Source organism: Sphaeramia orbicularis, chromosome 4 (genome assembly GCF_902148855.1).
Source record: "Sphaeramia orbicularis chromosome 4, fSphaOr1.1, whole genome shotgun sequence".
NCBI lineage: Eukaryota > Metazoa > Chordata > Actinopteri > Kurtiformes > Apogonidae > Sphaeramia > Sphaeramia orbicularis.
The window spans coordinates 57939879-57951923 of NC_043960.1; the positions used below are offsets into that span (position 1 = coordinate 57939879).

Below are 12045 nucleotides of genomic sequence, written 5' to 3' on the forward strand. Positions count from 1 at the left end.
TACATATGGTACATCCTGACAGCCCATTGGGGGGGTTGGGGGGTTAGGGTTAGGTTAGGGTTAGGGTTACCAGAAGGACCAGAGGGTTAAATAGATGTCAGTTAAATATGTGTTATTTCATATGTTTATCAGGTTCTCTACCCATTCTTGTGAATGTTCTACTTTTGAATTGTAACTTGTGTCCCTCCAGGTACTTCCCCTTTGGGATTGTGTTCCTGGTGGCCGGTAAGATCCTAGAGATGAGTGATCCGTCTGCCATGGGGAAGAAGCTGGGTTTCTACGCAGTGACTGTGGTGTTTGGCCTTGTGTTACATGGCCTGTTCATCCTGCCTGCCATGTACTTCTTCATCACCAAAAAAAGCCCCATTGTTTACATACGGGGAATCCTGCAAGCCCTGCTCATCGCCCTGGCAACCTCCTCCAGGTAAAATAAGGACACAGTGAACAATGGGGTCAGCAGGTACTCCGAAAATACCGACAAAGTGGCTTCAGTCACAGTTTAAAAGTTAGCTAACTTTTTGACTTACAGTTAGATTTACTTAAATATGTTTAGGGTTAGAGTTAGGGTTAGCCTAACAATGGACAATGCACTGAGAGGTTTTTTTTACCAGTACATCTATTCAGTGCATGGTTCCATTAAACAGTGTGTACTTGTTAGCTATTGTTCATGAAAATATGACACTTACCCACATCAGAACTGTGTATATGGAGGAGGTTTGGTTGGGGCTAGTGCCTCCATACATACTGCCCCCCCACCCCCCTACACACACATGACCAGGGCAGTACCCTAAACCCTGATGATAGGGTTGAGTCAGGTCCACGGAAAACCACCTACTGTCTGTAAGAAGTTTTAAACCTAGAAAACCACAAAACACAAGAGTTTTCATTGATGAAAAAAGAGATTGAACTGATGAAGGGGACAGGGTGACCTGATACAGGCCTTTAAAACACACCGACAGACCGACAGAACACTAAGTCTAACCCAAAAACAGACCAACAGAACCCTGACCCAAACGCAGAAACAGACCGACAGAACCCTGACCCTGGGTTTTGGTTGAAGTTGAGGTTTGGTTTGGGTTTTTGCGTTTGGTTTTGATTTTTTTGGGTTTAGTTTTGGTTTAGGTTTGGGTTCACTCTTGGATCTTGGATCCTGGGAATGTAACGAAGGATTCCACATGTCTCATGTCTCTGTCACCACACCAGTTATCAGGTGCTTAGATGCCTGATCTTGTGTAATAGATGCTTTGACCTTTGACCTTTGACTCCTGAGCTCTGTCCCTGGTGCTTGTGCAGGTCTTGAAAATCTTAAAGTCTGGAATTTTGATACATAGTTTTCCAGACCTTGAAAAGTCTGAAATTTTGTGGGAAAGTCTTAAAGTGTAGAAAAAAGTTTCTCTCCTAGTTGAATTTTAGAGTTTGTTCAAAGGCACAGAATGTGTGAGATCATAAATATACACATGAGGAACGTGTAGACAAACCTGAGCTGATGTCACTGTCGGTCAGAACTGGAAGGAATCTAGTGGAAGTGGTTTGTGTGATTTTCACGTCTTGAAAACATTTGTCAGTAAAACATAATTTACAGCAAATTATACATTAAATCATTCATACATGTATTAAAATGAATGTTTGTTGGACACACCAGGTACAATCTGACCCAAAACAGTCGGAACACAAATATAAAAGTACAGAAAGTCAAAGTCTGGAGAAAAAAGAGCAGTTTGGAAAAAGTCTGGAATTTTTTCTTGGATAAATAGCGAACCCCTTGTGTGTCTTCTCCTCTGTCTTCTTCAGTTCTGCCACGTTGCCTATCACGTTCAAGTGCCTCTTAGAGAACAACCACATCGACCGTCGCATCATTCGCTTCGTGCTGCCTGTGGGCGCCACCATCAACATGGATGGAACTGCTCTGTATGAAGCTGTGGCTGCCATTTTCATCGCACAAGTCAACAATTATGAGTTGGACTTTGGCCAGATCATCACTATCAGGTCAGTAGGTTCCACAGGAGTCCATCTGTGCTCATGGTCAAGAAGACTTTAGGATCAAAACATCAACAATATTTCATCTACACAAATACATCAATGCCATGAAGTGTTTAGTTTAGAAAGTATGTCAAATGTACAAATGAACTGACAACTGAAACTTCTAATGGTAGTTTCAATTATAGAGACCAGATATCAAGACAGGACAGGTCTATCTGTGGACAGGTCCATCTGTAGACAGGACAGGTCTATCTGTAGACAGGTCCATCTGTAGACAGGTCCATCTGTAGACAGGACAGGTCTATCTGTAGACAGGTCCATCTGTAGACAGGTCCATCTGTAGACAGGACAGGTCTATCTGTAGACAGGTCTATCTGTGGACAAGTCCATCAATGGACAGGTCCGTTTAGGACAGGTCCACCTGTCAACAGGTCCACCTGTGAACAGGTCCACCTGTGGACAAGTCCACCTGTAGACAGGTCCACCTGTTGACAGGTCCATTTGTGGACAGGTCAGTCTGTGGACATGTCCTTCTGTTGACATGGCTGCTGTCCCTGTCCCCTCCAGTATCACAGCTACTGCAGCCAGTATTGGAGCAGCAGGAATACCACAGGCTGGACTGGTTACCATGGTGATAGTTCTAACCTCTGTTGGGTTACCCACCGATGACATCACTCTGATTATTGCAGTTGACTGGGCGTTGTAAGTAGCATGTGTGTTTACTTCTGTCTTTGTGATCATTGATCATACTGAAAACATGGAAAAGGCTTTTGAACCTTAACACATTTTGTCTCCACAGAGACAGATTTCGTACCATGGTCAATGTGATGGGGGACGCTTTGGCCACCGGCATCATGGCACACATCTGTAGGAAAGACTTCCTGAAAGAAGGAGACGGAGTGAGTTTAAGTCTTTTCTTACGTAAAGTCAAATGGAGCCCTGACTTCAATTTTCCCACCATACTGTCAATATTCTGTTCTGCAGCAATTCAACACGGAACAGGGTGGATGTTGTTGTCAATGATGTTATTTTAAAAAATACACAAAATATTTGGAACCACATTAAAGAGAAAGTAAAGCAAAATTCTGCTGATTCATCTGTCAGAAAGCACCTGTCCACCAGCTGCGTGACATATTTCTGACCTCGACAGCGATCGATAAGTCAGTTTCCGTTAACCTCCTGCTCCAGTCACAACAGCGGGCAAATGGACGGACAGAAAAACTTCAACTTCAACTGTCAGAAAAAGGAGTAAATCTAATCTGAGGGACACTTTTAAGGTCCACAGAACGGTGGGTGGATCCAGTGAACATTGGTGGGACACTGTGCACCAGAGTGAGATGCTCTAGTAGCCAGACCTGCTGTAGCTGCTGTTTCAATTCAATTCATTCATTCATTTTCTGAACCTGCTTTATCCTCACTAGGGGTCACGGGGGTCGCTTGGAGCCTATCCCAGCTACTTAAGGGCAAAGGCGGGGTACACCCTGGACATGTCCCCAGTTCATCACAGGGCTGAACGTATAGAGACAAACAATCATTCTCACATTCACACCTATGGGTGATTTAGATTAACCAATTAACCTATCAGTGCATGTGTTTGGATGGTGGGAGGAAGCCGGAGTACCCAGAGAGAACCCACGCAGACACGGAGAGAACATGCAAACTCCACACAGAAAGGTCCCACCCCCCCTGGGGGTGGGACTGGTGTTGGAATCGAACCCAGGACCTTCTTGCTGTGAGGCACGAGTGCTAACCACTGCACCACCATGTTGCCCTTCAATTCAATTCAATCCAATCCAGTCCAATCCAATCCAATCCAATTCAATTCAATTAATTCAATTGAATTCAATTCAGTTCAATTCAATTTTATTTCTAGAGCTTAATATCACAACAAGGTTGCTTGCTGAGCTGAGAGGTGAAGCTCTCGATTTACCGGTCAATCTACGTTCCTACCCTCACCTATGGTCATGAGCTTTGGGTCAGGACCGAAAGGACAAGATCCCGGATACAAGCGGTCGAAATGATTTTCCTCCGCAGGGTGGCTGGGTGCACCCTTAGGGATAGGGTGAGGAGCTCAGTCACCAGGAGGAGCTCGGAGTAGAACCGCTGCTCCTCCACATCAAGAGGCGCCAGCTGAGGTGGCTTGGGCATCTGTTTCGGATGCCTCCTGGACGCCTCCCTGGGGAGGTGTTCCGGGCATGTCTCACCAGGAGAAGACCTCGGGGAAGACCTAGGACATGTTGGAGAGACTATGTCTCTCAGCTGGCCTGGGAACGCCTCGGGGTCCCCCCAGAAGAGCTGGAGGAGGTGTCTAGGGAGAGGGAAGTCTGGGCATCCCTGCTTAGACTGTTACCCCCACGACCCGGCCCCGGATGAAACGGAAGATAATGGATGGATGGATGCTTCACAGGGCTTTACAAAATTTGATGAATATGAAAATAAGCAACATTCAAATAATTAGTTTAGTAAACAGTCAGTGGAGCAAATGGATGAATGTCCTGGTCATCCCCCATCCTTAGACCCTCCTTCTCAGCAAAGAAAAACTCCAAAAACCCAGTGGAAAAAAAGAAACCAGAGGGAGAACCACAGTGAAGGACAGATCCACTCCCATGGACGGACAGGCTGTAGATGAGGCCAAGACTGATGGATGTCCAGTCTGTAAGGTCTCCATTCCTTGGATGTTCTCATCCTGTTCCGGGTCAACACACACTGTGGGACTGGCTCAGTAGTCCTGGTCCACTAGCATTGGGACCATAGCTTCACCAACCTCCTCCTCAGTCTTCACTGGGTCAGGTTTTGGACTTGATGGGCCAAGTTCTGGACTTGATGGACCAGGCTTTGGAGTTGACGGGCATGTCCAGTTCTCCCAAACGCCGGCCCGTGTCTTGCTGCTGGCATAGTTGTTCCATTCAAACTACAATGGTACGACGTCTGTAGCTAAAACCTGTCCACCTTTAGCAGTTCTATGGATCTGATCCAAATGTCTGCTCCAAACCTTTGTGTGCTGAGGAACAACAAATCCCATCATTCATATTTTGTGTATCCACTGCGCTCGAAGGACAGGGTCTTCAGGAATGTGATGGAAGCTTATTTCACTACTATAGCGTCTCACTCTGGTGCACAGTGTCCCAGCAGTGTTCACTGGATCCACCCACCATTCTGTGGACCTTAAAAGTGTCCCTCAGATTAGATTTACTCCTTTTTCTCACGGTTGAAGTTGAAGTTTTTCTGTCCATCCATTTACTCGCTGTTGTGACTGAAGCATGAAGTTAACTGGAAACTGACTTATCGATCACTGTCGAGGTCGGAAGTACGTCACGGAGCTGGTGCACAGGGGCCGGTGCACAGGGACTATATTTCAGGCTCAAATCAGGGTTTGTTCAAGTCCATACATGTAAAAAAAAGAGTCGGATAAAAGTACAAGGAGAACCTCACATCATATTACTATCATGTAGGAATAACTCAAATCATTTCATTTCAGAGTCTGATTTTGACCGTCTGTAAAGTGTCATGAGATAACTTTTGTTATGATTTGGCGCTATATAAATAAAATTTGATTGATTGATTGATTGATTAATGATTAGATTAGACTAGATTAAAGTACATTAGATTAGATTAGATTCCCAACAGGAGATTCAGACACGTATAAATAGATGAAGACTGAAGTATTTGCCCCTCCTCCCCTCCCTCTTTTGTCTTCTTCTTCTTCCTGACCCTGCTGCTCTCCAGGTTCCTTTAATCTGTGAAAGAAAACCAACCATGAACTGTAACAACACCAACGGTACCTACCAGGCCCCGCCCCCTGGCATCCAGAGTCAGCTCCTCCCCCCGGACGTGGCCCGTCTCATACAGCTGGAGGAGGGAGTCCATCCACGGCCTGAGAGGAAAAAACCTGTGGTTCCTCCCAGACTCCTGAAGAAGTGCCCAGAGCACTGCACCATCGACATGAATGGCCTTGAGACCAACGTGTAGCCTCTGAGTGGAGTCAGATGATCTGAACTGGACCTTCAGGAACACCAGTGCAGGAGGTCAGCTGATCTGAACGGGACCTTCAGGAACACCAGTGCAGGAGGTCAGCTGATCTGAACTGGACCTTCAGGAACACCAGTGCAGGAGGTCAGCTGATCTGAACGGGACCTTCAGGAACACCAGTGCAGGAGGTCAGCTGATCTGAACGGGACCTTCAGGAACACCAGTGCAGGAGGTCAGCTGATCTGAACTGGACCTTCAGGAACACCAGTGCAGGAGGTCAGCTGATCTGAACGGGACCTTCAGGAACACCAGTGCAGGAGGTCAGCTGATCTGAACTGGACCTTCAGGAACACCAGTGCAGGAGGTCAGCTGATCTGAACGGGACCTTCAGGAACACCGGTGCAGAAGTCAGATGATCTGAACTGGACCTTCAGGAACACCGGTGCAGAAGTCAGATGATCTGAACAGGACCTTCAGGAACACCGGTGCAGGAGGTCAGCTGATCTGAACTGGACCTTCAGGAACACCAGTGCAGAAGTCAGATGATCTGAACGGGACCTTCAGGAACACCGGTGCAGGAGGTAACTTTGGGCTTTTGGACTGAGTTCAGGTCAACCTCATTGGTGGTGAGACCTTTGGAACCACATTTTAATATTTTTAATGATAATTTCTGGACAAAACTTGCTTTGGCAGATGAATGAATGACAAAAGGAAGTTATGGAAGATGGGGGTTTTTTTGGTTTGTTTTCTCTTTTTTCATTTAAAGTTTCAGATTCTGAATATGGCAGAACACGATCACTGGCGTGGATAAACTGCTCACTCTTTGATATCTACATTTTATATGATCTTTTATATGAGTCCTTGTAACGCGTGAATAATGCTGGTTTGTATTATAGTTTATATTTGATAGTACAACGTGCATCTGATCCTTGGTTTCATCAAACACAAGAAGTATTTGATTAGAATCTGATGATCAGAAGGTGAATGAAATGAAAGACCCTGATTGGTTTATTCTGCCTTAATGATGCTGGCGGTGCTACACTGATGGACTTCAACATTTTCAAGTATTTTCAGGTAAATAAAGCATCAGGAGGACGTTTCCTGGTACTTGAATAGTGTGAAAACCAAACCTGGTTGTTCAGTGTCATGTAAGCCAAGTGGCTCTTGTTGATCATTTGAATACGTGTTTTTTGCTACTTAAAAGTTTTCAGTATCTGTTCTCAATAGCAATGATTTTAGATAGACCGGTTGATTTTGTATGATTTCACCTATATTGGGTTAAAACATTTGGAACCATCTTCACCTAATCTTCTTGTTTTCCAAGAGATGAAACATTTTCAAAAGAGCTAAACCAGTCCAGTTGAACCCAGAAGAACCACCAAGAAGAACCATGACCTAGACAAATGAGAACCTACACAGACATTTGAACCTAATTTTTCTACGACTGTATGTACGAAGGAAGAACTGTCATTTCCAATTATCACGAACACCTCTGCACATACATACCACCCCTCTGACATCATTTTGGATCCTACGTACATATAATAGAGAACATAAAAAAGTCTTCATATTTGAAATACTGTCCCTTAGGTTGTTTTAAACTTGTGATCTGGGGTTTGGATTGGACAGGGGCCGCCTGCACATTTGTCAAACTATCATTAATGCCTCAGTCACAAATGTCCTTACGAATGGCTACGAACACCGCACGAATGATTTATGGACTTTTTCTTATGACTTTCTCAAGGCGGCTTTATAAGAATGGAGAGTTCGTGGACCGTTCCTAAGTTCGTAGCCAGGTGGATGATCTTGTGCAAGACTTTCTACGAATGCGCTACAAAATCTGCTTTGATAGAATGCCCTAACGAATGCCTTAGGAACAACCGAAGAACAATGCACGATGTTCGTGGATCAGGAGGCCATTCCAGAACCTCAGGTTCTTACAGTGGCCTCAAGTAGATCACAAGAACACATTATGTTGTTATTAGGGGTCCCGTACGACATTCACATGAACGGACGTACAGACACGGCGTTCTTAAGGTGGACATAAGGTGTTCGTAATAGGCAGTAGTGCGTCATTCGTGGCGTTGTTCAAGGGGGTCGAATACAAACTGTCAAGACGGAGTGAATGACTGGACTGAAACGCACAGTGCTGAAAGGGAAGTGTTTTATTGACAGAAAGATGAACATGAAGAAACAACACAAAACCTGGATGGAGAGAATGTCTGGGTTATGGCAGCAAGGAATGAAATGAGTCTGGTTCAGTCTGGGGGGGTGGCCAGGTTTCATTGAGAACGTATTGTGTTTTTAAATAAAGTTTTTATTTCACTTTAAACAATGTCTTCACCTTTATTTCTATAATAGCATTTACAATGAAAGATCATTACGGAGCCCCTGAGGCGACATGGTGGAAATAGTTTTTAAACGGTGGGCCCAGATTACTAAAGCATGTGACTAAAGCCTGTGTACAAAATGCTGGCCACACGTTACCAAGGTAGTGGATATGGGGTGGGGGTGTGGGGGGTGGAATCCACTCAGTGATGGGTGGTTAGTGTTTTTAATGTTCAGTTCCTTCTATTATTCTTGTGTATCTTTGTTTTATTCTTGTACTTTCTACTTCAAATGTTTTCATTGGATGTCTTACTGTGAGTCCTAGTTTTGATTCTGTTTGACACTGCAGGTCAGTGTTTCCCAATTCAGCACCATGGACAGCGCATGATCCCAAACACATGAAACACATGCTGGGTCATACTTTGATCATTTGATTTGACATCACATGACTTCATACATCAGTGTTCCCCTCACACTTTGACCTTATTACTTTATTCTGTTACCTGTGGGTTGAATAATAACCGGAGGGGGTTAACCGGAGTCGGGTCTTAGACTCACAGTGTCGTACAGTCCATAGAGGTCCCGCCTCTGTGTCCATGGCCACACCCACCAACGTCTCTGTCTTCTCTGTATCTTCTGCTGCTGTCGGACCAAAACAGCAACAGCTTGATCTTCCTCTTCTTCGTCTTCCAGCTGTAGCTGTAGAAGTTTCAGTCTTGTGGACATTATTATCATCTTGAATGTGATGTTCACGACACAGTATTTTTGAGAGAGTACACGGCAACTGGTTATACACCCATCTAAATATTCCGAAAAAAACCCATAAGATCTTCCTACCATTCACTTGAGAGTGCTGTGAGTGGTATACAGATGTGCCGTACGGCCACCTTGCAACAAAAAAATTTGGGATGTGGCTAAGGATGGGAATTGATAAGAATTTAGCGATTCCGATTCCATTATCGATTTTGCGTATCAATCCGATTCCTTATCGATTTTCTTATCAATTCTCATTGGGTGAGGGAATAAAAGAGTACAAATAAGAGTACAAATGGGTGTGTTTGCATTAAATTTCCCCTACCTTCAGAAACTTGTATTGGCGGGGGTACGACGTTTGTTGCCCATACCGGAACTGGAACTGGAACTGGGCCCGGCGTTCACTCTGCTGCTACATTCACAAGCGTCGCTAAGTAGTGTACCAAACACGTGACATTCCTGTAAATGAATGACATGCTGTGGACAAATGTTTGAGCAGATTGGAGGGATTCCACCCTTCTGAAGACACGGAAGCTTTGCAAGTGTTCCAGTGTTCCTGGCGTTGTCTTTTTGGAACATTTCTGCCTCAGTACCATGTTGTCCACGTCTTAACCAAAACAATGCAGTGTACGCGATCCGTCATCACGCATGCACAACGAAGGCAGAATCGATACACAGAATCGTTCAGCAGGTAGGCAAACGATTCCAAGGAATCGAGCCACTGGGATCCGGTTCTCGATTCCCATCCCTAGATGTGGCCTTAGGTATGACATAGGAAGGTCCCAAGACACCCTTACTAAGACCATGAGAACTCTACGTTCTTCGTACGACAGAAAATCATTTTCTCATGAAGGTCTCAAGTTGTTCTTGCAATTTGAACGGCAGCTGTACGAACTTCATAAGGTGTCTGTATGAAACTAATGCCCCTCCACAAATGTCTATGAGCTCCAGATTTCGTAGGAACTGAGGGATTCTTACAAACCCATCATTCATAAGAATCTGTGAGACCTAGGCATAAAAAAAAAAAAACAATTGTCCCTTACACATTAAGTAGCTTTAGCTATGAGCTGCTAGTTGTTCCATCATGTGTGTTTGTGCCGTCCAAAGGAACTCATCCATCATTAGTCAGAAAGATGAGCTGTGAAAAACATCCAAAACATCCTGTTTTTACAGCTGTCCTCTAGTCAGTCAATATGATGAATATTTTATCTGGTTACGGTGAGTATAAAAACTATGCATTAGCCTCTGTTTCAACAGGATCGAGACAATAATTCCAAGTCCAATGATGGTCTGGAATACACTCCTGATCGAAGTTTTAAGACCAGTTGTAAAATTGCATTAATGTCCATTTTTCTCTGTTGGATCTTCAGAAGGTTCTAAGTAGAGTTTGAAAATGAAAAAAGAAGAAATGGGAGTGAAACAAAAAACAAATGTGAGTAATTTATTAAAAACAACAGTTAAACTGAACTAGTGTGTTCATCCACAGTTTCAGAGCCCAGCCTTTAACAGACCAAATGTGTGCATAAATGTGGATTCAGTGTCCTTTAGTGTCAGGTATTCCCACTGTCATGACCTCCTGATGGAAAACGATCCAAAGCTTTGTCTGTTTGAACGTGGTCAGATTGTTGAGCTGCAGAAACAAAGCCTCTGGGAACGCACCATCACTGCATCAATATGTTATTAATATTAAATAGGATTTGACTGAAGCAGCAGCAGGATGGATGGATGGATGGATGGATGGATGGATGGGTTGATATGCAGCCTTTGCCTTTCTATATTAGACTACCGTACAGTCTGTTTTCCAAACTGTCTTCAGATCCCTTGTGTTGATGTTTCCTTCTTGTCTGTGTCGACTGTTTCTTTTGAACACAGTCAGACTGTTGTTAATGAACACAGATCAGAAACATGGACATGAAGCCATTAATGATGCATCACGTCCAAATATGAAGCATTTCCAGGTGAACCCCTCGGTTCCATACTGGGTCATAGATGGAACCGGTCGGATCCATGCGTCAGTATTAGAACCTTCTGTTTTCATTTGTCATTCATTTTTTCATTAATGCCTTGCTCTAAGGTTCTAATGTCCGTGGGTCCAGAATAATGGACTTATCCAACAGTGACGTCCACGTCTTACAATATGAAGGACATATTTGTCATTCCACGTCCAAACCTGGGCTCTTCCATATGTGGATATACTGTGGGTATGGAAGGTCTTCAGACCCCCTTCAATGTTCTACTCTGTGTTCTACTGCTTCACCACACGTCTCACACTCACCTGAGTCACACAAGTGGAAACAACAGGATGAGTTTTGCACATTTCATTAGATTCTGTTATAGACACAATACAAGAGCATTTCAGCACATCCCATACATGAAGGCACTTCCCATTCAGATCCTACAGAACCAGAACCAGAACCCTAACCCTTAAAGCAGATAACAGGTGTAAAGGTAGAACCATTCAGAGCACATTTAACAGGTGTGTTAATTAACACCTATTAATTAAACACAGGAGCAGCCTATTAATGACTGATGAGGGCTCATTGAATCTGAGTGTCCGTGGCATTTGTCTGATATTTGAAATATAGAGTTCTTTAGTTTTCACAGTATTAAAGTAAAACTACCGTTCTGTTCACTAGTGTGGTAACTATAGTAACTAACTATGGTAACTATGTTAACTACATATGGTAACTAACTATGGTAACTATCTGTAGTAACTATCTATGGTAACTAACTATATTAACTAACTATGGTAACTATCTATGGTAACTAATAGGCCTGTAATGGTACACATACACTGAACCGAACAGGTGTGTACTGAAACGGTTCAGTTCGGTACACAGCTGTACCGAAACAGCACAGTAGGTTGAGAAAAAGAAAAAGGAATGAAAGACGTCGTTCGATGCGGAACTTTAAATCCGCACAAGTTCCACATGGACATACTGACGGAGCACACATTGACCCGAAATACGAAATAGCAGCTGATATAAGGTAAAAAAAAACAAAAAAAAAACAAAT

At 43.8% G+C, this 12045-nt stretch overlaps 1 protein-coding gene and 1 long non-coding RNA gene across 4 annotated transcripts in view; one reads left to right on the forward strand and one right to left on the reverse strand.

Moving 5' to 3' along the window:
- Nucleotides 1-6570, forward strand: part of slc1a7b (solute carrier family 1 member 7b) — a 48172-nt gene extending 41602 nt beyond the window's left edge. The window contains exons 7-12 of one of the 3 annotated variants that reach the window (XR_003935316.1): nt 191-424; nt 1792-1986; nt 2548-2682; nt 2780-2879; nt 5707-6443; nt 6531-6570. Coding sequence is in view for 2 of the 3 variants with exons in the window: in XM_030133044.1 (XP_029988904.1) it covers nt 191-424; nt 1792-1986; nt 2548-2682; nt 2780-2879; nt 5707-5949 (907 nt within the window). In the remaining variant the exon portion in view is untranslated. The other 2 variants (XM_030133044.1, XM_030133043.1) reach the window with 2 other exon arrangements.
- Nucleotides 6571-10458: 3888 nt separating this feature from the next.
- On the reverse strand, nt 10459-11923 carry LOC115418576 (uncharacterized). Its single transcript, XR_003935330.1, has 2 exons — nt 11759-11923; nt 10459-11687 (listed from the first exon to the last, which is right to left on the reverse strand). It is a non-coding gene; the product is annotated as an uncharacterized LOC115418576 (long non-coding RNA).
- Nucleotides 11924-12045: the final 122 nt, after the last annotated feature.